This window comes from Lithobates pipiens, unplaced genomic scaffold, assembly GCF_037356315.1.
Source record: "Lithobates pipiens isolate NorthernLeopardFrog02 unplaced genomic scaffold, aLitPip1_a1.2 Scaffold_8, whole genome shotgun sequence".
In the NCBI taxonomy this organism is placed as follows: domain Eukaryota; kingdom Metazoa; phylum Chordata; class Amphibia; order Anura; family Ranidae; genus Lithobates; species Lithobates pipiens.
The window spans coordinates 441,781,583-441,809,314 of NW_027507903.1; the positions used below are offsets into that span (position 1 = coordinate 441,781,583).

Sequence of the window (27,732 nt, forward strand, 5' to 3'; positions counted from 1 at the left end):
GAAATTTGTGTTTTTTTTTTTTTAAATATGCCCAAAAAAAAAAAAGCACAAATTGCAGTAAAATTGCAGCAAAAACAGATCAAAAGCAAACTGCATAGGTATGTACCGAGCCTTATGCTGGCCTCACGGATCAATTTTCAGATGAAAAATCTTTGTACATTCGCTGAATGAAAGAATTTTGTTTGAAATTTTCACTTGTTTTTAACATTCTGTTTTAAAAATTAATGTAATTTCTGAACGAAAACCACATACACTGTCTGAATATTCCTTTGACCAAGAAGTTTTCTATTTCCAAATTTTCCTGTCACTGTGGTTGAAAACGAACGTCAATTTGACTCACTTTTTTTATTTTAATTTTTTTAAGGTTATTTACCGACTAATCGATTAATCGAAACAATAATCGACTATGAAAATAATCGTTAGTTGCAGCCCTAGTGGAAAATCTCTCCATCTATAGTCTGTTTTAGACTGATGAAGATGCAGCTGTAATAAATATCGAGCTGTTCATACTGTATATGATAAGAAAAGGAAGTGAGAGGCAATCGCTCCAAAGTGAGGGAATCCCGGGGTGTCACCAGAACTAGTCTCCCTATTGGGATATTTCCTCTCTAGAACAAAGAACAGTATGCAGTGTGCATTTACCCATGTTGGCCAATTAAATACTATTTTTACTGTGCTGACTTCAGCAGGTTGATTTTCTGATTGGCTAATATGTGTTACTTTGGGCAGCATCTTCACTCTTATTGTGATGCCTTATTAAAACTGAGCTTTAGGCAGGCCTCCGTTCTATAGTATAGGGCAGTGGTTCTCAACCTCAGCCCTCAAGTACCCCTGACAGGCCATGTTTGCAGATTTTCATTTATCTTGCACGAGTGCTTTAAATCGGAGTCAATGGCTTGGTATTTTGGACAGCTATTTTATCTAAGAGAAATTCCCAAAACATGTCCTGTGTGACTGAGGTTGAGAACCACTGGTATAGGGTACACTGCAAACGAGCACTGAATCAGATCATCCACGTGGAAGATCGGATGCTGAATGCCAGCAGAAGCTAATCCTATGCCCCGCAGATCGCACAAATAAAGGAGAAATTCAAATGCTGGTAACTTTATTCATCAGGACAACACAGACATAGAATTCCCGCCTGGGACCTCCTTTTGACATGCTTCATCATTATACCTCTGCTATTAAGCCCAGTTTTGTGGATGAAATGTATCAGAGGTGGTGGTTGAATTTTCTTTAGCGTGCATCCTTGTTCTCTCTACTTCTGTCAGAAAGCTAACAGAGTTTAGATATAAATTGTTCAGTGCAATAGAACTTAAAGGATTAATTCACACTTTGGAACATATTACACATTCCAGCTGTATTTAGGGTGGAACATGTAACATGTTCCAACTCCTGCTGCTTCTCCCCCCATCTCCTCCCTCAGTGTGACAGTGGGCAGGGGATCTGCTCCCTGCACCCACTGTCACAATTCAAAAACCGCATGGTGGGGCTCCGCCCACACAGACACATCATTTATTCACAGTTTCCTGTGAATGAATGAACTACAAGTACCGCTGACCCACGCAGCTGATGGCTTGTGGTTCTGAATGAACTGCGAGGATGCTGCTGAGCACACTTGTAGTTTATTCACAAAATAGGCAGCTTTCAAACTGCCAGTGTGTATGGAGATATGAGCTGATACCTGCAGGGCTTGTCTGCAGAAGCCTAACATTGCACTCCGAACCCACAGATTATGGGTGCAATGCTTTCCAGGCTCCAGCAGGAAAAAGTAATTTAAATGCACATTTTTTTTTTTTCTCTGCAAAAATATGTGCATTTATTATTTTTTCTTAATATTTGAACTTATCCTTTAAATACTGAATACTCTCCTACTTTTCCAGCCCTACTTTGCAGGGGATTATGGGGCGCTATCTTGACAAATTGACATGTTATATGAACACTTTCTAAAGATATACAATGAATTTCCTATGACACACTAACTAAATTTAATGTGGTTGTAAAAGCTCCAGTTTTTTTTTTTTAGAATGCATGAAAGTAAAAAACCCTGTGTGTAGCGCCCCCATCAGTCCCCCCAATACTTACCTGAGTCCCATCTCAACCCAGTGATGTACACGAGAGCAGCAGCTCTCCCTGGTCTCATCTTCTCCTCACTGGCTGACAAAGCAGCGAGAGCACGCTACTGACTAGAACAGCCACTGAGCCAATGAGAGAGGGTGGGGGCGGGGCCAAGCCACGCTGTGTGTGAATAGACACACAGTAGCAGCTCGGGAGCCCTCATAGCAAGCTGCTTTCTATGGGGGTGGGAGGGCCAGTGGGGACCCCAAGAAGAGGAGGATCGGGGCAGCTCTGTTCAAAACTACTGCACAAAGCTGGTAAGTACAATATGTTTAATATCACTTTAAGCCTAGGTTTACACTGTGTCGGTTTCCTGGCAGCCACATTTGCGTGGGCACAGCAGCCCATTTTGAATGGGCTGCTGAACCTACAGAAAACAAAGGGGAAAAAGTCTCTGTACCTTTTCCAAAAACAGTTGCAGGGGAGCTGCATAGTGTTGTGTGGTTCCCAGCATGGGAAAACGCGTTACAGTTTCCAGTGCGTGGGGGCGCCATTAACAATTAACAGCAGCATGTTTTTCCTAGGGGTGCAGGAAAGCTTGTAAACCTGGCCTTTGTTTCACTTCAGCACCTAATGGCTGCTAATACGTTTTGGGGCTCCAGTTATGAGTATTCTTATTATAGTATGGATCTCTGCCTCCTCCTACAAAGCTATAATGGAATTGTCACTTTCTCCTAGACCTAGAGTGTGTCAGTCATTTGGGTGTGCAGTAACTCTGCTGGTCATTACAGACAGTTATTTGCAGTTAGGGCGGATCTGGAAATTCTCAGGACAATATCTCAGCTAGACTCTCCAGGTGATCTAAGATACATCAGGAGTTTGCTAAGAATTAACCTTATCACTAGAGATCTGTGTCATCTGGAGTCACAGGTTTATTACTATTGCACAACTCTGAGTCATGGGACACATGTTGATTGCTATTACAGTGTATTGATAAAGAAAAATTCAAATACTCCTCGCTATATAATATGCAGCAAACTTTTTTGTTTTTTTTTTTTTTTTTTTTTGTATTTTACAACTTGATGTTTGTATGAAACTCCTGTTTTATATAAAATTTTCATACGGACAAGAAATATTTCATTTTTGTTTTTGTAACTACATATACTTCAATTTCCTCATGCTTTTGTTGAAGGGGAAAAAAAATCCTCTTTTAATAAAATGCAGTAACCGTCATTTGCTACAAAAGCTGTTTGATTTAATGTTAAAATAACCTTTTATATTTCAGTTTTTTGGATGCTGTATTTTAACTGGTCTTCCTTTTCAATATGCAAAAGGAAGTTCAGTAATGCGCTGGTTTTCTTTTTCTTCAGGATAAGAACATGTTTGGGGAGAATTACTAAAACTGGTGCACACAGAATTTGGTGCAGTTGTGTATAGCAACCAATCCGCTTCTAGGTTTTATTTTCAAATCTTAAAGTGGAACTTCAACCGAAGGGGGAAGTTTTGCTCTTCCTTTCTCCTTCTCCTTCTCCTCCCTCTTCCTCTCCCTCTCCCTCTCCTTCTCCTTCTTTCCTTTTCTTCTCCTTCTCCTTCTTTCCTTTCCTTTTCTTCTCCTCCTTCTTCTCCTTCTTTCCTTTTCTTCTCCTTCTTTCCTTTTCTTCTCCTTCTTTCCTTTTCTTCTCCTTCTTTCCTTTTCTTCTCCGTCTCCTTCTCCTTCTCCTTCTTTCCTTTTTCTTCTCCGTCTCCTTCTCCTTCTCCTTCTTTCCTTTTTCTTCTCCTTCTCCTTCTTTCCTTTTTTCTTCTCCTTCTCCTTCTTTCCTTTTTTCTTCTCCTTCTCCTTCTTCTTTCCTTTTTTCTTCTCCTTCTCCTTCTTCTTTCCTTTTTCTTCTCCTTCTCCTTCTCCTTCTTTCCTTTTTCTTCTCCTTCTCCTTCTTTCCTTTTTCTTCTCCTTCTCCTTCTTTCCTTTTTCTTCTCCTTCTCCTTCTTTCCTTTTTCTTCTCCTTCTCCTTCTTTCCTTTTTCTTCTCCTTCTCCTTCTTTCCTTTTTCTTCTCCTTCTCCTTCTTTCCTTTTTCTTCTCCTTCTCCTTCTTTCCTTTTTCTTCTCCTTCTCCTTCTTTCCTTTTTCTTCTCCTTCTCCTTCTCCTTCTTCTTTCCTTTTTCTTCTCCTTCTTCTTTCCTTTTCTTCTCTTTCTTTTCTTCTCCTTTCCTTTTCTTCTCCTTCTCCTTTCCTTTTCTTTTCTTCTCCCTCTCCTTTTCTTTTCTTCTCCTTCTCCTTTTCTTTTCTTCTCCCTCTCCTTTTCTTTTCTTCTCCCTCTCCTTTTCTTTTCTTCTCCCTCTCCTTTTCTTTTCTTCTCCCTCTCCTTTTCTTTTCTTCTCCCTCTCCTTTTCTTTTCTTCTCCCTCTCCTTTTCTTTTCTTCTCCCTCTCCTTTTCTTTTCTTCTCCCTCTCCTTTTCTTTTCTTCTCCCTCTCCTTTTCTTTTCTTCTCCCTCTCCTTTTCTTTTCTTCTCCCTCTCCTTTTCTTTTCTTCTCCCTCTCCTTTTCTTTTCTTCTCCCTCTCCTTTTCTTTTCTTCTCCCTCTCCTTTTCTTTTCTTCTCCCTCTCCTTTTCTTTTCTTCTCCCTCTCCTTTTCTTTTCTTCTCCCTCTCCTTTTCTTTTCTTCTCCCTCTCCTTTTCTTTTCTTCTCCCTCTCCTTTTCTTTTCTTCTCCCTCTCCTTTTCTTTTCTTCTCCCTCTCCTTTTCTTTTCTTCTCCCTCTCCTTTTCTTTTCTTCTCCCTCTCCTTTTTCTTCTCCCTCCCGTTTTATATTTTGGCACTTACCGTATATACTCGAGTATAAGCCGAGATTTTCAGCCTCTTTTTTGAGGCTGAAAGTGCCCCCCTCGGCTTATACTCGAGTCATCGCTGTCTGCCTGCTCGATCAGCGTGTCGAGCAGACAGACAGCGGACATTCTACCATTCAAACGCCGCGCCTCCGCCTTCGCCTGTGATAGGCGGAACACTGAATTTCCCAGCAGCCTGTGTTCCGCCTATCACGGACATCGTCTCATCCTCGTACTACGGACGAGGATGAGACGATGTCCGTGATAGGCGGAACACAGGCTGCTGGGAAATTCAGTGTTCCGCCTATCACAGGCGAAGGCGGAGGCGCGGCGTTTGAATGGTAGAATGTCCGCCGAGGCGCCGACGAAGAGCGGCGATCCTGGCAAGGCACGGGACGGAGGCAAGGCACGGGACGGGACGGAGGCAAGGCACGACACGGGACGGAGGCAAGGCACGGCACGGGACAGAGGCAAGGAGGCAAGGCACGGGACGGAGGCAAGGAGGCAAGGCACGGGACACAGGCTCGGGACACAGGTAGGCTGGACACACACACACACACACACACACACACACACACACACACATGGACACACACACACACACAGGGATGGATGGATACACACACACACAGGGATGGATGGATGGATGGAGACACACACACACAGGGATGGATGGATGGAGACACACACACACAGGGATGGATGGATGGATGGAGACACACACACACAGGGATGGATGGACACACACACACACAGGGATGGATGGATGGATGGACGGACACACACACAGGGATGGACGGACACACACACAGGGATGGACGGACACACACACAGGGATGGACAGGCATGTCTCACCCTCGGCTTATACACGAGTCAATAAGTTTGCCAGTTTTTTTGGGGGTAAATTGGGGGCCTCGGCTTATATTCGGGTCGGCCTATACTCGAGTATATACGGTACATTTTTTGGGGGGGGGTGTAGGTTCTTCGTCTTCGTCTTCGTCTTCGAAAGTTGTGGGACCATTCAGAAAACGTAGCGTGGTGAACCGGCTGTGAAGCCATAAGCAGTCACAGTTAGTATGCTGGGGACTGAAGCCCAGTGAAGAAACTGGCCGGGGGAGGCCAACACTGGATCCTTAGACAATTGAGTGTCTATTTATTAAAATTCAGCAGCTACAGTTTTTGAAAAGATGACTAAACAACCGCTTTAATTGAACAAGCTGAAGTTAGAAGCTATTGGTTACTATGAACAGCTGCACCATATTCTGTGTGCACCAGTTTTATAGTAAATCTTTCCGTTTAAAGTGAAACTTTAGTCAGAAAATCAAGTCCTGCTAGATTACTTTGGGCTGGCTCCTTTTGCAAGTGTAGTAAAACATTCAAAATAAGTGCCTATACTGTTTAAAATCCAGCAATATACTGTCTCACCCTGTTTTGCACACACTCATTTTGGTAGCATAGTTATCAATGTGGAATGTATGTTTCTTGCTAAAGAAAAAGATTTTTTATCAAGTTATGTATAAAGTTCCACATTAAGCAATAACAGAAAATACTTGTTGATCTTGCCAGTTGTGCAATGTTCTTGTGCTTCCTGCCATTTGATTTGAAATTACAAACAATGTTCTGTTCCTTTGCTGTCTTCTGTAAATTAATATTTTCCAAGGCATCTTTCAGGACAGATAGTGACTCCTCCCACTGGACCACAGGAAATGCCTTCTTCTTCCAGATCTTTAAAGGGAGGCACCTCCCTACCGCACCTCAGTTTTTGCTCCGGCCCGGAGGGAACATCTTTTGGAGGGGAGCCAGGCAATGCTGCATCGAAGAGTAAGCTCTGCGGGATTCCCTTTTTCGGGTGACCTTCTCTTTGGTCCTGATCTAGATACCATTCTAGACAGGGCAGCCAAAATCCCTTCCAGTAAAGAGGAGGAAACAACCCCCAAAGTGCCTTTTTCAACCTCAAAGAGGTCGCAGAACAGGACAACAAGTCCCAGGGGAGGAGGAAGAATTGGTCAGCACGACCCTGCAGGTGGATGGAAAGGCTGCAAAATTTCCTTCTGCAGTGGTCAGGCATAACATCTAATCAGTTCATCCTGACCACTCTTTCTCAAGGCTACGCAATAGTTTTCGGACTCGCCCCCAAGAAGAATTCTTATGACGAATTACCCATAGGATCCAGTAAAAGCCATGGCCATGAAGTCCTTATTAAAGGAGCTGATGCAGCAGGGTGTGCCACCGGAAGAACGGCAACAGTTTTTTTTTTTTTTTTTTTTTTTTTTTTTTAATCCCACATTTTCTTGGTTAAAAAGCCAACAGGAAAATTCACATTGATCCTCAATCTAAAAGCTCTGAACAAATTTGTCAAGTACAGAAATTTCAAGATGGACTTGATTTTTTTTTTTTTGTCAGAAATCTGCTGACCCCAGAATGTTACATGGCGTCAATAGATTTAAAGGGTGCATACCTGCATATCCCAATCTCACTCCAGTCCCAGAAGTATCTCAGAAGGCGTGATTCATCATCTGCAGTTCAAGGCCTTGCCGTTCAGGCTGTCATCCTCACCTCGGATCTTTACCAAGGTGATAGTGGAAGCCCTAGCTCTGCTTTGTCTTCAGGGAATCGCAATGATTCCCTATTTGGAAGACCTGCTATTCTTCACCCCCTCAAGAGAAAGGTTGCAGGACGACTTAGTCAAAACATGCAACCATCTGGAATCTCCTAGGATGGATTCTAAACCTCCAGAAATCCTCCCCAAACCCATGACAAGAGGTTCACTTTTTGTGCTATCAAATCAATTCAATTCAATAGAACAGAAGATTTTTCTCCCACAAGAGAAAAAGGACAAGGTTCAGTGCACTCTGTCGATGCTGCAGACCAACCAGCCGATAATGATAAGGCAAGTTATGTCGGCATTAGGGGTGCTTACCTTAACAATGCTGGCTATTCAGTGGGCAAGACTGCACTTCAGGCGTCTACAAACTTTTCTCCTGAGGTCATGGGATCACAGCTTAAGATTCCTGGACACAGAGGTGAAGATTATAACCCGGGTGAAGAGGTCACTATGGTGGTGGAAGAGTCAGGAGATCATATCAAGGGGTCTAGATTGGGCCTTTCCGGTCAAAAGAAGACTGACAACAGACGCCAGCTCTTGGGGATGGGGGGCCCACCTAGAGAAAAACTTTGCTCATGGAAGTTGGTCCAAGAAGGAGGCGACAAGATCCTCAAATTGGAGAGAACTGAAGGCAATAGCTTTATCTCTAGTAATATTCGTGCAAAATCTCCAGTTTCACCACGTCCAAGTGTTAACAGACAGCGCCACAGCTGTGGCTTATCTAAACAGACAGGGGGGCACAAGGAGCAGGTCCTTACAAGCACTGGCAATGGTAAATCCTCCTGTGGGCAGAGAAGCACTTGCTATCCCTGTCAGCAATCCACCTAAAGGAGAACAGAGGGTCGGATTTCCTGAGCAGGCACCCCATTCAGGAAGCAGAGTGGTCTCTGAATTCAGAGGTTTTCCCCACGATTTCCAGTATGTGGGGACAGCCAGAGATGGACCTGTTTGCCTCAAAGGAGAATGCACAGGTTCCTCAGTTCTTTTCTTTAAACAATCCAGAGAGATCGCTAGGGATAGATGCTCTAGAGATTTCACCTTTGCTACGCTTTCCCACCATACCATTTAATCCCAGTGGTATTGAGGAAGATCCAACGGGAAAGGTACCAGTCATCCTAATTAATCAGTTTTGGCCGAAAAGGGCCTGGTTCTCAACCGTTCTGGGAATGGCGACCAAGCCTTATTGGCATTTACCTCTCTGGCAAAATCTGCTAAGCCAATGTCCAGTAAATCATCCAGAAGTGGCCAGGCTATCTCTCGCAGCCTGGTATCTGAGGAGCAGCTGGTAAGGGGTTTTCTGACCGTCTGATTACAATATTGCTATCAAGTAGGAAAAGGGTAACAAGGGCCATCTATATTAAAGTCTAGAAGGTCTGTAATTCATGGTGCGATTCATCTGCCCAAGACTCAAAGAGCCTTGTTTCCATCTTGGAATTCTTGCAAGATGGAGCAGATCGAGCAGTCAGTACCTTGAAAGTACAGGTTTCTGCGCAAGCGGTGTTCATAGTGGGCCTCTGAACCACTGGTAGTCAGATTTTTTTTATTTTTTTTTATTTGTTTTTAGAGCTCTTGTAAGATCAAGGCCAGTACTGTCAAGAATTTCCCTAAGTGGGACCTGTCGGTAGTCCTGCAATCCCTAGCAAGGAGTCCATTTGAACCTCTGGAAAAAGTGTCACTCAAATTTGTCTCTCTTAAAGCTATGTTCCTAATCGTCAATACTTCAGCACGCAGGATCAGTGAGCTATACGCTCTGTCAACTGGGGAACCTTACCTGTCAGTATTTCCGGACAGAGATATTTTTAGGACAGACCCAAACTTCTTACCTAAAGTAGTTTCAATGCATAATTGCTCACAAGACATTGTGCTCCCAACCTTCTGTGCTAACCCATCAGGGAGAAGGAGACCTTTATTCATACATAGGATGTCAAGAGGATTTTCTTTTTGCGCTATCTAGAAATTACAAAGGACTTTAGATTTGTTATTTGTCCTTTTTTTGGGGCAACAAAAAAGGGTTGCCGGGCTTCTAAAGGATCATTAGCCAGATGGATGAAATTATCCATCCTGGATGCATAAAGGGTTGTCTCTGCCAGATGGAATTTGTGCACACTCCACCACAGCGCTTGCAGGCACTTGGACAGAAAGAGCTGGTGCCACCCCTGAATAAATTTGCAAGGCGGCAACGTGGTCAAGTTTCTGCACCTTTTGTACGACATTGTAGACTGGACCTGCCAGCGATCGTACATTTGGCAGGAAGGTCTTGCAGGCCACCCTAAGAGGGTAAGTCTCTGTCGCCCTATTAGTTTTAGGTACTCTGCTGTGACTAACATATGTGCTTATGTGTTCCAGCTGGGGCCAGAGCTTCTCTTCTACAACTGAGGTGTGGTAGGACGATGCCTCCCTTTAACCACTTAAGCCCCGGACCAATTTGCAGCCAAAGGACCAGGCCCCTCTTTGCAATTCGGCACTGCGTCGCTTTAACTGACAATTGCGCAGTCGTGCGACATGGCTCCCAAACAAAATTGGCATTCTTTTTTTCCCACAAATAGAGCTTTCTTTTGGTGTTATTTGATCACCTCTGCGGTTTTTATTTTTTGCGCTATAAACAAAAATAGAGCGACAATTTTGAAAAAAAAAATGCAATATTTTTTACTTTTTGGTATACATAAATATCCCCAAAAAATATATAAAAAAAATTTTTTTCCCTCAGTTTAGGCCGATACATATTGTTCTACATATTTTTGGTACAAAAAAATCGCAATTGGCGATTATTGATTGGTTTGCGCAAGAGTTATAGCGTTTACAAAATAGGGGATAGTTTTATAGCATTTTTATTAATAATAATATTAATATTATTATTATTTTTTTTTTTTTTTACTAGTAATGGCAGCGATCAGCAATTTTTGTTGTGACTGCGACATTATGGCGGACACATCGGACATTTTTGACACATTTTTGGGACCATGGTCATTTATACAGCAATCAGTGCTATTACACAGATTCCTGTGTAAACGACACTGGCAGTGAAGGAGTTATCCACTAGGGGGCAGTGTAGGGGTTATGTGTGACGTTATGTGTGTGTTTTTTTTTTTTTTTTTCTTTTTTATTGTAGGGGGCGAGGCCTGGCATGTGACGTCACTGGTCGTCTTTCCCTATAAAAGGGAACAGACAATCTGTGACAGCCACACTAGGAAGCATGGGGAGAGGTTTGTTTACACAGACCTCTCCTCGTTCGTTCTTCAGCTCTGTGACCCGATCGCGGGACACCAGCGGCGATCGGGTCCCGCGGGCACGGTTACGGAGCTCGGGAGCGCACCGCCGCCGGTGTGCTCCCGACCCACGACTGGGCACTTAAAGAGCCACGTACAGGTACGTGATTGTGCCCAGCCGTGCCATTCTGCTGACGTATATCGACGTGAGGCGGTCCTTAAGTGGTTAAAGATCTGGAGGAAGAATGTGTTTCCTGTGGTCCAGTGGGAGGAGTCACTATCTCTCAGGTGCTGTCCTGAAAGACTTCTGGAAAACAATTTACCGGTAAATCTAACTTGAATTTAAGTTGGATGTAATGAAGATGGGGGGAGAGAGAGAGAGAGAGGGGTACTTTTCGAGCAGGAGAGAAATGTATTTGGCAACCATAACTCCCTCCTTAGATCCAGTACGGTGAGTGAGCATTGTCACACACACAGGAAGCTTGTTTGCAGGATTACCAGGTGAAAAAAACAAACGCAGCAACACCTAAGGACTGGTAATCTGCAATATTTTACATGTTTTGTTTTTGGTTTAGATAATTTTTTGAGGGGAGGGGAGGGGATGGGCTGCAGAGATGGAGTGTCATTGCCGTCAGCTGTCAATTGATCTAGGGTCACATAAAATCGATCCATTGAGAAACAATGTTCAGGATTACAGAAATCTGTCCTGTGGTATTACTGATTTTTAGTATTGACTAAAATCATAAGTTAAATTGTTCTACCACAATTTTCTTAGTTTAGATCAGATAGAAGTAAAATACTGTATGTAGGCTGAAATTATCTCCTTCTGAAAGTGCTATTTGACTGGCTGTCAAACTGATTCTGACCTCAGTTCTTTAATTCAAAGACCCAGCATAAGCATTTAGCCTGGGAAGTCAGAACTCCTAAATGCATACTTGTGGGTCTGTGATCCAGGACATTAACATGTACACATGGTGAATTCATATGTTCTATATATTTTTGCTTTGACAGATGGTTCCAGACATTAATACATTTGCTAAAAGGGAATATTGGCACAGGATTGCTGGGGCTGCCACTGGCTGTGAAGAACGCTGGAATTGTGGTATGAAATATAACTATACATGCACAACTCAGTATTATTTGAAACAACATAATTTTATATGATTTCATAATGTTTTAATTAAAGAAATGTTTGTTTTAAGAAAACCATACCCTATTCTAGATGATCAGATTTGGAAGAAATAGTAATGTTCTCTTGAGGAGTGAAAGGTACAGGGAAATTTCAATGTATTTTCTGTGTATTTATTCTTTTGTTGCTGGGCTTCATATTTGTATGGTTTGTTGAACCACCTCCCTGTTCTGGCTTTCTTAAAGTGATTGTAAAGTCTTGTTGTTTTTTTTTCCCCCCTATAAAAATAACAAACATATTATACTTACCTGCTCTGTTACAGTGGATTTGCATAGAGCAGCTTGGATCCTCCTCTTCTTGGGTCCCTCTTCTGTGATCCTGGCCCCTCCCTCGTGTTCAGTGTCTCCACACCAAGTAGCTTGATATGGGGGCCCCGAAGCTGAGTCATAGCTCCCTGTGTCCATTCAGACATGGAGCCCCAGCCCTGAACCCTCTCTCTTCTGATTTGGCTAGTTGACTCTGATAGCAGACAATGAGACCTTCCTGTCTCACACCCAGAACAAAATAGCGCCAGTCTGAGCGGCGCTGAGCCATTCATAATCGGCTTTGTATTTTGTCAATTAATAGAAAACTTCTCCTGATTGGCGTGGGATCATCTGCCTGCCAATCAGAGGAAGCTTTGTACTCATTAATAGAATACAAAGCTTTCTGTGAATGTCTGAGTGCTGCTCAAACAGATGCTATTTTGTTCCTGGTGTGAGAGCGTAGGATCTCGTCTTGCACCCAGAACACAGTGCTGCATACAGTTTATACAGCACACCAAAGTGGCCACACATGTTAGCAAGGGAAGAAGTTCGCTTGGGCCAACTTTGTCTGAACAATCTATTTAAAGAGAAGCTCAAGGCTCCCCCAAAAAATTAAGTCAACAGCTAAAAATACTGTAGCTGCTGATTTTTAATATTAGGGCACTTACCTGTTCAGGCATCCAGCAGTGTCCTCATCCAAGACGATTCTTCAGTCGGCTATTGGGTGCTGGTGACTCCACCCCCCCCAAAAAAAAGGTGCCAAATGTGGCAGCGGAGGAGGGGAGGAGGCAGACGAGTGGAGCTTCCCTTTCAATTGAAACCAAAGCTGGGGAGCGGCTTTAATGCAGAAATATTATATTTTGCTCCTTTTTAGTTCACAGCAATTTTGGTTTTGTTTATACATTTTGTGATATGCTTTCTTTGTGTTTTAATGTATTATTATTGCTTTTATTACAGAATACATTGTGTACAATATCCCTATTTATTTATTGAGCGGCTTCTTGATGTCTTGCCTGGAAAGGCAGAAAGCTTTTTGTACCTTGCTCTGCTTTGATGACAGATGATAAGATCTTCTGTTTATGCTCCAACATCAAAAAGTTATTTTCATGCGTCCATATGTAGCTAAGCAACAAGGCTCCAGAGGAACCCAGCTAATTATTATGTTCTTGGGCAAAATGAGATGCCAAAGCTGCACCCATGTTGCTGGGTTCTCTTCTAAAAAAAAAAAAGATTCTCGGCACTAACACAGTCAGCTGTAATTAGATTTTTTTATATTTCTTTTCAGCTTCTAAAAATTTGGGCAGGTTGTAGAAGATATATGAGAGCAGGGTATGTATCGCACTTATCAGTATAGCTGCTGGAGACGTGTTTTTTTTTTTTTTTGCACATGTTAACCACTTCAGCCCCAGACCATTTGGCTGGCAAAAGACCAGAGCACTTTTTGCAATTTGGCACTGTGTCGCTTTTATCTGACAATTGTGCAGCCATGCGACGTGGCTCCCAAACAAAATTGAGGTCCTTTTCTTTTTTTTTTTTACACAAATAGAGCTTTCTTTTGGTGGTACTTGATCACCTTTGCGGTTTTTATATTTTGCACTATAAACAAAAAAAGTGACAATTTTGAAAAAAATGAATTTTTTTACAATCAATATCCCCCCAAAAAATATATTAAAAAAAATATATTTTTTTTTTCCTCAGTTTAGGCTGATATGTATTTTTCTACATATTTTTTGGCAAAAAAAAAAAACGCAATAAGCATTTGGTTTGCACAAAAGTTAGTGTCTACAAAATGGGGGATAGTTTTATGGCTTTTTTTTTTTTTTTTTTTTAATAGTAATGGCGGCTATCAGCGATTTTTATCGTGACTGTTGCGTTATGGCATACAGATCGGACACTTTTGTCGCTATTTTGAGACCATTCCCATTTTTACAGCGATCAGTGCGGTTTAAAAATGCATTGATTACTGTGTAAATGTGACTATTAGTGAAGGGGTTAAACCCTAGGGGGCGCTGTAGGGATTAAGTGTGTCCTAGGGAGTGATTCTGTGGAGGGGAGGGGCTATGTGTGACATGACACTGATCTACTGCTCCTGATTGAGGGAGTGCTGTGATCAGTGTCAATGTCACTAGGCAGAATGGGGAAATGCTGATGTAAACTCATTCTTCCTCTCCGTGAGACGATCGCGGGTATCCCCCGCGGACATAGAGTCCGCAGGATCCACAATCACACTCATGGAGCTTGCAGCGCAAGCCTGTTCGTGCCCTTCTGCTGACATATATCGTCATGAGCCAGTCGGCAAGCGGTTAAATTGCACACTTGAGATCTGAAGTTTACAGCAGTATTAAACCCAAAAGCACACCTTTATTATGCTGCAGATGACCAATTGGATGTGGCAGCTGCGTTTGTTTTATTTTTAAGGTGGCTATTGATGCGGCTAGTAAGTTGGTTGTTTTTCAAAAGAACAAGCTCTCTTGCAGATGTATCAGTTACAGGGATGAGACAAACCAAACCATTTACAACCTTTAGCCAAAAAGTGAAAAAAAAAAAAGAATAGCCATTCCCCCTTTTTTCAAGGGACAAAAAGTAATCCATTTTATCAAAAGCTGTTTCATGGCCAGGAGTGGGCTACTCCTTCATTATTTCTTCATCAATTAATCAGGTAAAAGGTCTGGAGTTGATTCTAAGTGTGGTATCTGCATTTGGAATCTCTTGCTGTGAACCTACATCATGCGTTGAAAGGAGCTGTCCATACAAGTGAAACAGGCCATTGATTGTAAGGCTTCAAAAATGAAACAAATCCATCAGAAAGATAGCATCAACATGAGGAGTGGCCAAATCAACAGTTTTGATACATTCTGAGGAAAGAAGAGCATATTGGTGAGCTCAGCAACATAAAAAGGCCTGGACATCCACAGCAGACAACGGTGGTGGGTGATCACAGGATCCTCTCTTTTTGGTAAAGAAAAACCCATTCACAACATCCAGACAAGTGAAGGAGACTCTCCTGGAGGTGGGCATATCATTGTCAAAGTCTACAATCAAGAAAAGACTTCACAAGAGCGAATACAGAGGATTCACCACAAGGTGCAAACCATTCATAAGCCTGAAGAATAGAAAAGCCAGATTAGACTTTGCCAAAAAAAAAGCCAGAGCAGTTCTGGAAAAGCATTCTTTGGACAGATGAAACTAAGATTAATCTGTACCAGAATGAAGGCAAGAAAAAAGTGTGGAGAAGGCGTGGAACATCTCATGATCCAAAGCACACGACGTCATCTATAAAACATGGTAGAGGCAGTGTGATGACATGGGCATGTATGGCTTCCAGTGGCACTGGGTCATCAGTGTTTATTGATGATGTGACAGAAGCAGCCGGATGAATTGAATGAGATCTACTGTCAGCCCAGATTCAGCTAAATGCAGCAAAGTTGATTGGACGGCGCTTCACAATACAGATAGACAATGATCCAAAACACACTGTAATAGCAACTCTGGAGCATTTGAAGGAAAAGAAGTGAAATAGTGTGCAATGGCCGAGTCAATCACCTGATCTCAACCCAATTGAGCATGCATTTCATTAGCTAAAGGCAAAACTAAGGGCAGAAAGACCCACAAACAAATAACTGAAGACAGCTGCAGTTCGTGCCTGGCAATGCATCAGAAAGGAGGAAACCCAGTCTTTGGTAATGTCCATGGGTTCCAGACTTCAGGCAGTTATTGCCATTAAAGGATTCTCAACAAAACTTTAAATAACTTTTTATTTATGATTATATTAATTTGTCCAATTACATTTGAGCCCCTGAAAATGGAGGGACTGTGCAAAAAATGGGTGCAGTTCCTAAAATGTGTACTTATATTGATATTTATGTTAAACCCATGAATTAACCACTTATAGACCGCCTGCCGCAGTTTTACGGCGGCTGTTTGAAGGAGGATATCATTGTTATGGCAGCAGCTAGCTGCCATAACCTCGGTATCCTCGTCTTCAGCAGGCGGTCCACTACAAGATAAAAGTGATCTCCTGCGGTGGATTCGCAGCGAGATCACTTTTATCGGTGGTGGGAGAGGGGGCCCCCTCCCGCCGCTTACCGGAGCCGTCGGCAACGGCGGAGGCGATGGCATGTTGTCTTCTGTCAGGTATGGAGACGAGTGAGGGGAAGATGGGGCCCCCATCCATCCCCATACAATTGCTGGGCAGAAGCAACGTCAAAACGTCACTTCCACCCATAGCTCTTAAACGGCCATTTTTATTTCCTTTTTTTTTTTAAATTGCATTTTAGTCTAAATGTGAGATCTGAGGACTTTTTGGCCCCAGATCTCAAATTTAAGGGGTTCTGTAATGCCTTTTTCTATTACAAGGGATGTTTACATTCCTTGTAATAGGAATAAAAGTGACAATTTTTTTTTTAACCACTTGGCGCCCATACTACGTCAACGTCATGGGCTTTCGGTGGTTATATCTGAATGATGCCTGAGGCCACAGACATCATTCAGATATCGGCGTTTTCAGCCGGCGATTCCCTGCACCATAAAAATTATCATAGTGGCTGTTCCGCCACTTGATCGTTCTTACGGGCGGCGAGAGGGGACGCCCCCCCTCCCGCCGCCCTCCGGTGCTTGTACCGTCTCACCGCTTCCATCGGTGAGTCAGTCACAGGATCCGCCGGCCCCCGCCAGTTACCATAGAGATTTCCGGCGGACCAGATCGTCCCCGGAGTCTCTATGATCGTTTGGAGGCCGGGCGCGATGTTATGACGCCAGGCCCGGCCTCTTTATTCAAATTAACGGTGCCGATTTGGCAGGGAAGCCAGGATCTTTTTTTTTTTTTTTTTTTTTTTTTTTTTTTTTTATTTTATTCTTCCCAGCCTAGAGGTGAGATATGGGGTCTTATTGACCCCATATCTCACTGTAAATATGTCTGATCGTGCCATATTCCTATTACAAGGGATGTTTACATTCCTTGTAATAGGATTAAAAGTCATCAATTTTTTTTATTTATTTTTTGGTGTCAAACTAAAAAAATTAAAATAAAATTAACAATAAAAAAAAAAAAATGTAAAGCGCCCCTGTCCCTGTGAGCTCGCACACAGAAGCGAACGCAAACGTAAGTCCCGCCCACATATGAAAACGGTGTTCAAACCACACATGTGAGGTATCGCCGCGAACGTCAGAGCGAGAGCAATAATTCTAGCTCTAGACCTCCTCTGTAACCCAAAACGTGTAACATGTTGGGTATCTATTTACTCGACGTATCCTCCTCTTTCACATTATGCAAAAAAATTGGGCTAACTTTACTGTGTGTTTGTTTTTTTTTTTTTTTTTTTTTTCTGAAAAAAAGTGTTTCGAAAAATTGCTGCGCAAATACCGTGCAAGATAAAAAGTTGCAACGACCACCATTGTATTCTCTAGGGTCTTTGATAAAAAAAAAAACATATATAATGTTTGGGGGTTCTACAGTATGTAATTTTCTAGCAAAAAAATAGGAATTTTACATGTAGGAGAGAAATGTCAGAATTGGCCTGGGCGCGAAGTGGTTAAACAGTGTAAAAATGGAAAATAAATAATCATAAAAAAATGATATATATTTTTTTTAAACGTGCCGACGAGCTTGCGTGCTGAGGTGAACGCATAGGTGAGTAGTGCCCGCATATGAAAACGGTGTTCAAACCACACATGTGAGGTATCGCCGCGATCGGTAAAGGGAGACCAAAAATTCTAGCCCTAGACCTCCCCGTAACTTAAAATATGCAACCTGTAAAAAATTTTTAAACGTCGTCTATGGAGATTTTTAAGGGTAAAAGTTTGTCGCCATTCCACAAGCAGTCGCAATTTTGAAGCATGACATGTTGGGTATCAATTTACTCGGCCTAACATTATCTTTCACAATATGAAAAAAATTGGGCTAACTTTACTGTTTTTTTTTTTTTTTTTTTATTCAAAAAAGTAATTTTTTTCCAAAAAAAGTGCGCTTGTAAGACCGCTGCACAAATACGGTTTTGAAAAAAAGTATTGCAATGACCGCCATTTTATTCTCTAGGGTGTTAGAAAAAAACAATATATAATGTTTGGGGATTCTAAGAATTTTCTACCAAAAAAATGTGTTTTAAACATGTAAATGCCAAAATCTCAAAATGAGGCTGGTCCTTAAAGTGGTGTTCCTCCCACAAAAAAATGCTTAATTCTTACAAAAATAAAATAAAAAAACATTTGGAATTTTTTTAATTTATTTTTTAACTCCCCTCTACATGCCTGTTGCTAGGGAGTCCCTCCATAGTCTGCCTCCTTCAGTGCCTGGGCTCCTGATGTCACTTCCCCTCGGCACAGGAAGGGCTCAGCTTCGCCCCCTCCCTTCTGTCAGTCATCTGGGACACATGACAGGTCCCAGATGACTGCATGGCGCCGCTCGCGCATGTGCAGTGGGTGCCCGCCACAGCCGGGAGCCCACTGTTGCAATGCCGGGCATAGGATTTTTTTTTTTTTTTTCAGAATGAGAACAATACATAGACATTCTTACATCGATTCATATATAAATGAAACAGCTTAAATGCGGACGCAGCCGCTAATGCATCTAAAGTAAAATAACAGCCGTATGGGACTTTGAGAACAGTAAAGTGAACTATATCCTTGTTTTCTTCTTATCTTCTAACAAATGATCACCCATAAACTACTATAGAGTGGACGGGAATCTTTGGCACGGGCATAGGATTTAATACTACATCACTTGTGGACACTTTTTTTTTAATTTTTTTATAATTTTTTTTTTTTTGGTTTGATTCTATATTGTTTGTAATTTAGCGCAACTCTATACATACGCTTACCAATCTCTTGAGCTGTACTTGTGTCTTGCAGGAGAGATGCTGCTTACAGTGTTTAGGATTGATTTAGTGCGTTTTTTTTGCATATTTTCTCTGTCAGCTGGATATACCTACAAGGCCAAGAGTATACCGGAGTGTGCCATGCTAAGTGCAGCATATAAAAGTATGGTACACACACACACACACACACACACACACACACACACACACACACACACACACACACACACACACACACACACACACACACACACTAGACAACTCGCTAATTGTTGGAAGAATCGGTGCATCTCATACAGTCTGGGTCTGCAGCTCTATGCTGTCCCATCAAACCATTCTCAGATTGTAGAGGTTTGGGTGAAATTCAAGAGTGGACCAAGAAGCAGGAGGTAGTTTTAGGGAGCACTTGGTGGGGCCAGATGTGATGTTTCTTAAAATGTCACTAGGAGGCGTGGCAACACGTTTTTGAGGCCGCCCAGCCTCTTTGGTTTGACAAAGAGGCTGGGCAGTCTTGAAACCCGTTGCTACACCCCTGTGACATCTCCAGGAGTGGCGTTGCATACGGCCCGCAGCGTGCTCGCGGAGATACTTTTTGGTTCTTGGCCGGCTTAGTCCATTCTATTCTTGTGCATTTTATCTGCTACTTATTACTATCAGTAATGTTTCACCTCGCTTGGTTTTTACTGATTCATGGCCTAATGTTTCTTTTTCCTTTCTCCTAGCTGGGTCCTCTGAGTCTGGTGGTAATGGGGATAATTGCTGTACACTGCATGGATATTCTGGTAAAGTGTGCTAATCACATCTGTCAGAGGTAAAACATTGCTGTTTGCACTTTTATTCTTGTAGTTATAACCCTGCTGAATTACATCAGCTCATCATAGACTTGAATTGGTTTGCTTCTTCCATGTCCCAGTTGTGTAGAAGGAAATGGTTAACCACTTAAGGACCTCCTCACGCCGATATACACCGGCAGAATGGCACAGCTGGGCACAAACCGGCACGTTGCCCTTTAAGTGCCCAGCTGTGGGTCACGCGTGCGCCGAAGGCGGCACACTCGTGACCCGGTCCTGAGCACCGTGGCTGCGGGACCCACGGACCCCGATCGCCGCCAGTGTCCCAGGATTGGGTCACGGAGCTGAAGAACGAGGAGGGGTAAGTGTAAACAAACCTCTGCTTGTGCTTCCTAGTGAATCTGTCACTGTTATAGGGAAATATGATCAGTGAGGTCACACGCCAAGCCACGCCCCCTACAGTAAAAAAAACACACACACTTAACCCCTACACTGCCCCCTAGTGGTTAACCCCTTCACTGCCAGTGACATTTTTACAGTAATCGGTGCATTTTTAATCGCACTGATCGCTGTATTAATGCCAATGGTCCCAAAAATGTGTCAGAATTGTGTCGTGTCCGCCATAATGTTGCAGTCACAATATTTTTTTTTTTACCAAAAATATGTAGAAGAATACGTATCGACCTAAACTGAGGAAAAAAATAAGTTTTTATTTATATATTTTTGGAGGATATTTTTTATAGCAAAATTTTGTTTATAGCGCAAAAAATAAAAACCGCAGAGGTGATCAAATACCACGAAACGAAAGCTCTATTTGTGGGGAAAAAGACGCCAATTTTGTTTGGGAGCCATGTCGCACGACCGCACAATTGTCAGTTAAAACGACGCAGTGCCGAATCGCAAAAAGGGGCTTGGTCCTTTAGCTGCAAAATGGTCCAGGGCTTAAGTGGTTAACTAACTTATTTTTTTTTTTTTTTTTTTTTAAGAAAAAAAACCCTATATGGGGAGTCTTTGTAAACAGGTTTTCCTATCCATGGCTGTACAGTAGAAAGGCAGAATGTTGAGTAGGAATATGTGGATGGCTCTTGTAGACATTATTACTTTTAGTATGAAGCTACCTAAACCTATGTTTAGTAAATCCCTTGTGAGCCCTATCTCCTTAATGCATAGATGACACAAATACGTTGGCCGTAATAGAGATCCAAAATTGGCATTCTCCAGGAAAAATCATCTGTATTTCAGCCTTCTTTAACTCTTCTTTCTCAGCATGGCTGTCAGGAAATCTTATGAGCAAAATATGAAGGTTGCCATTTCTGATTATTCCTTCCAAATGGCTCAGTGGCTTCAGTATTGTGAGCTGGAACAGACATCCATATAAGGATTTCTGACTTTACTGACCTGTATACTTGTTCCAGGTCAGTAACAAAGTACTAAAGGTGGTGCTTAGGTTGTATGGCCCTCATGACACTTTAACAAAATCTGTGCAAACATTTTGAGTTTTGTTCCAACCTGTCTGAAATACATGTTTGCAAATTCACGCGCTTAATCATTTCATTTGTATACCAGGATATCCGTCACTTCTATCAATAAAGTATCGCCTGTTTAAAGCAGAGGTAGCAACTTTGTAGGATAAGTCAGTGTTTAGGAAGGTGTCATTTAGAAGTCCTTCAAAAACTAGTAACTCACTTGCTGCACTTTGAAATTGATGTGGTGGAAGCTAGGTCAGACGTCAAAATAATTATCTGGCTGATTAGGTACTGTTTACTCGTGTTTCATTTTATTTTCACCCACTTGCCATACTTGGGCTGTTTATGAATGTCCTTGACTTCAAGTAATTAAAGCAAGCGCATTTAGTAAAAGTGATCACCTTTTATAGAAGTGAGAAAGGCAGACAACTACCCCCGCACGCCAACCTGCGGAAGACGGCCGCCGCATCCTTAACAACGGATGACTCATCAGCTGTCAGGGGTGTTGCGCGCGCCCCCCCCCCCCCCCCCCCAACGATTCCAGGCCACATGGCCTCAACATGAGGGAATTCTGTTGATGGGGACAAGGCCCCTTCTTCCCCCCACAACCCTGGCCAGTGGTTGTGGGGGTCTATGGGTGGGGGCTTATTGGAATCTGGAAGCCCTCTTTAACAAGGTAGCCCCATGATCCTGGCTCTCCATATATGAATGGGTATGGAGTAGAGTGTACCCCTACTCACTTACCAAAAGATTAGTGCTCAAAATTTCAAGTCCTGAGTTACTAGCCAGGCCTTGAGTTACTCGCCATCAGTTGCCACACCCAATCTCTCCCAATCAACCCCACCCCCTCCCCCCTCCGAGGCAAAATGCAAGTAGAAAATTTGGGGGCTGAAAGTGCCAAAAACAAAACACTGAGCTTTTGACAAATGGCGTATTAAAAATACAAAAACAATGTAGATCCATTGTCAATCACAACTCCCACATACTCCTATACTCATTGGGGGGGGGGGGGGGGGTGTCTGCGATCTGGGGGCTTCCAGATTCCAATAAACACCCTACCTGCAGACCACCACAATTACCGGCCAGGGTTGTGGGGAATAGGCCCTTGTTGCTGTCAACAAGATGCTTGGGGGGGGGCGCAGGGTCCTGTGTCCCAATAAATCTCCCCCCATGTTGAGGGCAGTTGGTATGTTTCAGAAAGGGGGTGGGGGCTGCATGCTCATCTCCACCCCCCCCCCCCCCCATCCCTGGCCTGCCTAGCTGCATGCTCGGGTAAGGGTCGTTATGGATTTTGGGGGGGGGGGGTGGGACACAAGCCATCCCTTTTTTTGCCCGTGGGGCTCCCCTTAAAATCCTGGTAAGGATTGAGTTTGTGTTTCAAAGTGATGACGTGTGATTCAGAGCATCTGAACTGCACCACAGTGCTCAGAAAACACACAGTACAGGAGAGAGGTAGATGCAGATGCTGCAGAGAGAGCAGGATGATGGAAAGTCAGTTTACTGAGAGGAGCACCGGAACAGGCAGGATGAACTAGGTTTTATACTATGTGGTAAAGCATTCCTCCCAACTTTCTGAGATGGAAATGAGGGACATCTTTTTTAACAAAATTATGTTGGCATAGGACACACCCCCTGCCACGCCCACTTAATGGAACATTTTTAACCACTTTAAGGACAGCCCACCGCATATATACTGTGGCAGGGTGTCTCTATTGCACGAAACAACTCATGTAATAGATAGTGTGGGCACCCGCAGCACGGAGGAGGAACCAATGCGCGTGTCAGGTGGACCCAAATTCTGCCAGCCGCCCGCGATCGCTTCAGAGAGGCAGAGCCCTGATATGACAGGGGAGAACATGGAGATCGATCATCTGTTCCTAGTAATCAGGAACAGCGACCTCTCTGTGTTCTTCCTATCAATGCTTCCTGCACACAATGAAGCCTCGTACACACGATCAGATTTTCAGACTGCCATTCATTCATTTTTATTTTTATTTTTTTTGTGGCATGCTAGTCTCATGTCAAAGGTGAAGAGGTTACTCGCAATACGAAAATCTTCGTACGATAGAATAAAAACATCAGAAGTGACGTAATGTGTTGACTAGTTTTGTATGTATTCTTTCGTTTCTGAGCATGCGTAGTCTTGCTCTTATGACGTTTTTTTTTTTTTGTACGAATACCATACTAATTAAACGAAAATCAGACGTTGAGTTCACGTACAACAAATTTTATAGTCCGCACATCCAGCTTTTGTTGGACGAAAAAACTGAATCAGCTGTCAAAAACGCCATACTGTGAGCCAAAAATCATCACATGGCTCGCTGGACAAAATTTTACTTCCGATTATTGTATCGTGTGTATGGGTCTTTAGAAACCCTTTGATCGTCCCTGATGTTAACCCCTTCCAGTGTCATTTAAACATTGATCAGTGCATTTTAATTTTTTTAGCACTGATCACTGTATTGGTGTCACTTGGGGTCAGATTTGTCTCCCACAATGTCACAGTCCCGCTAAAAATCACTGATCACCACCATTACCAGTAAAAACAATTAAAAAAATGAAAAGTCCATAAATCTATCTCAGCGTTTGTAGACGCTATAACTTTTGCGCAAACCAATGTACGCTTATTGGGATTTGTTTTACCAGCAGAATAAATATTGGCCCAACTTAATGAAGACATTTTAGGGTTTTTTTTGGGATATGTATTTTAGCAGAAAGTAAAAAAATTATATATATATATATATATATATATATATATATATATATATATATATATATATATATATATATATATATATATATATATATATATATATATATATATATATATATATATATATATAATTATTTTTTCAAACTTGGCAGTCTTCTTTTGTTTATAGCATAAATTAAATACCACCAAAAGAAAGCTCTATTTGTAGGGAAAAAAAAATAACATAGATTTTATTTGGGTTCAGTGTCGCATGATTGCGCAATTGTCAAAGTATCGAAAAATGTCCTGGTCATTAAGGGGGTAAATCCTTCCAGGGCTAAAGCAGTTAGACCCGCAAGTGCTTTCTTACCACTACTATTCCTTTATATTGGATTTTGGAATTTACAAATGCAGCAATTTAGAAATTGGATGAAAGGTTTAGCACTGGAAAACACATTTTGAAAGATAAAAAGTGCAATTTATATACAACTATATAGTTCAGATCAAACTGAGGGACAGAAGGACTTTGTTCCAAATTGAGGACAGTCCCCCAAAATCAGGGACTGTTTAGAGCTATCGGTAAAGGATAAATAACATTGCAAAAAATGATTAGCACAAAAATAATGAAGGAAGGATCAATTGATCCAAGGAAGAATTGCTCAAAGAAAGGATCAGTCTGTCGATCGCAGGAAGGATGAAATTACACATTTTAGGAGATTCAAACCTCTCCTTTGCTTAAACAAGTGGTGCAGACGGTCCCATGGACATACTGTAACTCTTCCTATTGGGGAGATCTGTCCATCTGCGATTAAAATAAAATAAAAAACTCGCTGTACATTTTATTTATTCTGCTTCTATAATCTTTTAGATCTGCTATCTAGTGCAGGAGCCTGCCTGAATTTTTACTAATAAATTACTGCATAGTTTTAGTAACTCTAATGCCGTGTACACACGGTCGGACTTTCCGGCTTAAAAAGTCAGACGGAATCATTTCAGCGGATATTCCGTGTGTGTGTGTGTGTGTGTGTGTGTGCGTGCGTGTGTGTGTGTGTGTGTTTTTATTTTTTTTCTGACTGACCTAGAAATAGAACAGGTTAGAAATTGATTCCGTTGGAAAGATTTAAATCGGGAAAACCGTTCGTCTGTATGCTGTTCCGACGGACCAAAGACGACGCAAGGGCAACTATTGGCTGGCTATTGAACTTCTTCCTTTTTCTAGTCCCGTCGTACGTGTTGTACGTCATTGCGTTCTAAATGATCAGCCTTTGGTGTGATCACGTGTAGGCAAGTCCATTTCAGTGGAACTCCGTCGGAAAAACCATCTGACAGAGTTTATTCTGACAGAAAAACCAGTCGTGTGTACGCGGCATAAGGGACATTGTTCAGAGATTGTAAAATCAGATTTGTGTGGCATGGTATATGACCAGCCTTAGATGTAGAAGATTGGGCCTGAGCTCATGAGCTCAACCTGAGGAGCTGAAGTCAAGATTTGCAAAAAAAAAGAGCATCCCATAATTTTAGGCTCTTGGGATGCTCTGCCGAGTCTGGGAAATTATGGTAAGCACCTCAGGATACTTGCTTATCAGGCCTGCAGTCATGTAGGTGGGTTTAACACCGGTTACTTTTACTATCTGTACCTAAGCTTTTGCATAATCATCCATAAAGGTTAACTTGTATGCCATAAACTATTTTATTGAAATGTAATTTGTATAGTGGCCCAGTGAAAGTAAAGTCGGCCATAGATGGTCCCTGCTGAATTGTCTGAGATTCAAACTATGTACAGTGAGGAGAAAAAAAGTACTTGATCCCCTGCTGACTTTGTACATTTGCCCACTGACAAAGAAATGATCAGTCTATAATTTATTTTTTTTTTTTAATTAATTTCTCTTTATTTATTATTTCAATTTATCATGGCAATATCCAAATGTATTTTAAACAACCGTACACATCATAAAAACATAAGTAAGAAAACATAATACAATAGGATTTGCTATCTAACATGTCCAGTTTCTTATCTCCCTAGCCCTCCCTTCCCTCCCCCTCCCCCCAATCCCACCTCTGTACCGGTTAAACACCACACAATCTCCATAGCTGTCACTATTTCGGGACTCAACAATTAATAGGTATTAACCTCTATCTACTCCTATCCTCGTGCAGTGGTATTAGTCCATTGGGTGCTCCATTCCCTTCCACCAAGGGGCCCATATTTTCTCAAACCCTTTGAGGTTTCCCCTACGTATATATACCGTTCTTTCCTTCCACACCAGCTCATTAATAACTTGGGTCTATTCACTCGATAGGGGTGCTCCCGTCGCCTGCCACCTTTGTGCTATCAGCTTCCGTGCTTGAAACAAACATCGTGTAACTACGGTTGTTATATTCCGCCCTTCCCCCCGGGTTCTCCTATAACCCAGTATACATGTACCTGGATCTAGGTCCAGCTTTGTCCCAAATATTCTGTTTATAGTTTCAACTATTTCCTCCCAGTACCGGAATAGCTTTGGACACCTCCACACCATGTGTATGAGGTCTCCAAAGCCACCACATCTAGGACAATTAGCATCTGTCCTCTTACCAAACTTAAACAGCTTCTTGGGGGTGAAATAGGCTCGGTGTATCAACATTAAATGCGATATTTTTTGTGATGGGGAAACCGAGGTTAGTGGCCCAAGCTTCAATACTCTCTTCCACTGTTCTTCAGACATTACACCTATGTCTTCCTCCCATTTCTCCTTTTGTTTAACCAGGTCGGTTTCCCCGTTAGGGTTTTTACATAATGATTCATACATGGTAGAGATAAACCCCCTGGACTTATCCATCGAGTGTATCTTCTGTGCTAGAGATGTCCTGTCCAATACAGGTGTCTGGGAGCCAAATTGTGCTTCCAGGGCATGCCTGATTTGTAAATATCGGAAAAATGTCTGTTGGGGTATACTGTATTCCTCTTTTAAGTCCATAAATGACTTCAGAGTTCCACCCTCATATAGTTGACCCAGTCTTGTTATCCCTTTCCTCTCCCATATATTAATTTTTCCTACTGACAATACCTCCTGCAAGTTCTTATTATCCCATAGGGGAGTGTATTCTGACCATTCCCTGCACCCTGTCAGTTTTTTTACCGTTTTCCATATTTTCCACATCATTACTGTTGTAGGGACCTTATACTTAAAGGAATTCGCCTCTAAAGCATCAGTCAGGGTTTCATGCGAGGCTTCTATCAACCTCCCCCCCCTATTTGAATTACTCGCCTCTTTCTGATCGCTATCCACCATGTGTTGTAGCTGTGCTGCTAGGTAGTAATTCCTAGGGCTGGGTACCGCCACTCCCCCTCTATCTGTTGGTAACTGCAACGCCTGTAGCCGAATTCTCGCCATTCCCTTTTTCCAAATTAACTCCCGGAAGAGAGTTTCAATTTTTCTAAACCACTTCTTACATATCCAAACTGGTGCGTTATGTAGTATGTATAACAATTGTGGCAGCCATATCATCTTGATTAGACTGCATCGGCCTGCCACTGACAGGGGAAGCCGACTCCAGGCGTCGCAGTTCTTCTTAAATTTGCTCAACAGCGGATCCACATTCCTATCCACATATTGGCTAACATCTGATGTTAAATATATGCCTAGATATTTCAATGCCACTACTACCTCCATTTGTGGAATCCCTGATGCGGTCACATCTCTCGGGTTATCAACCTGGAGCAGTTCTGATTTCCCCCAATTTATTAATAACCCCGTAAAGCCTCCAAACTTTTCTACCAATTTGATTACTTTCTCAAGCGATTGCCCAGTGTCTCCCAAAAAAAGGAGAACATCGCATATAGGGCGATCCTCTCCTCTCTACCCCCCC

At 42.4% G+C, this 27,732-nt stretch overlaps 1 protein-coding gene across 3 annotated transcripts in view; it reads left to right on the top strand.

The window, feature by feature from the left end:
* Window positions 1–27,732, top strand: part of LOC143960057 (proton-coupled amino acid transporter 1-like) — a 165,234-nt gene that overhangs the window by 15,474 nt on the left and 122,028 nt on the right. For all 3 annotated transcript variants that reach the window (XM_077468335.1, XM_077468334.1, XM_077468336.1), the window contains exons 3-4: window positions 11,700–11,790; window positions 19,657–19,745. In XM_077468335.1, the coding sequence (XP_077324461.1) occupies window positions 11,700–11,790; window positions 19,657–19,745 (180 nt within the window). The remainder of the gene's footprint in view (window positions 1–11,699; window positions 11,791–19,656; window positions 19,746–27,732) is intronic.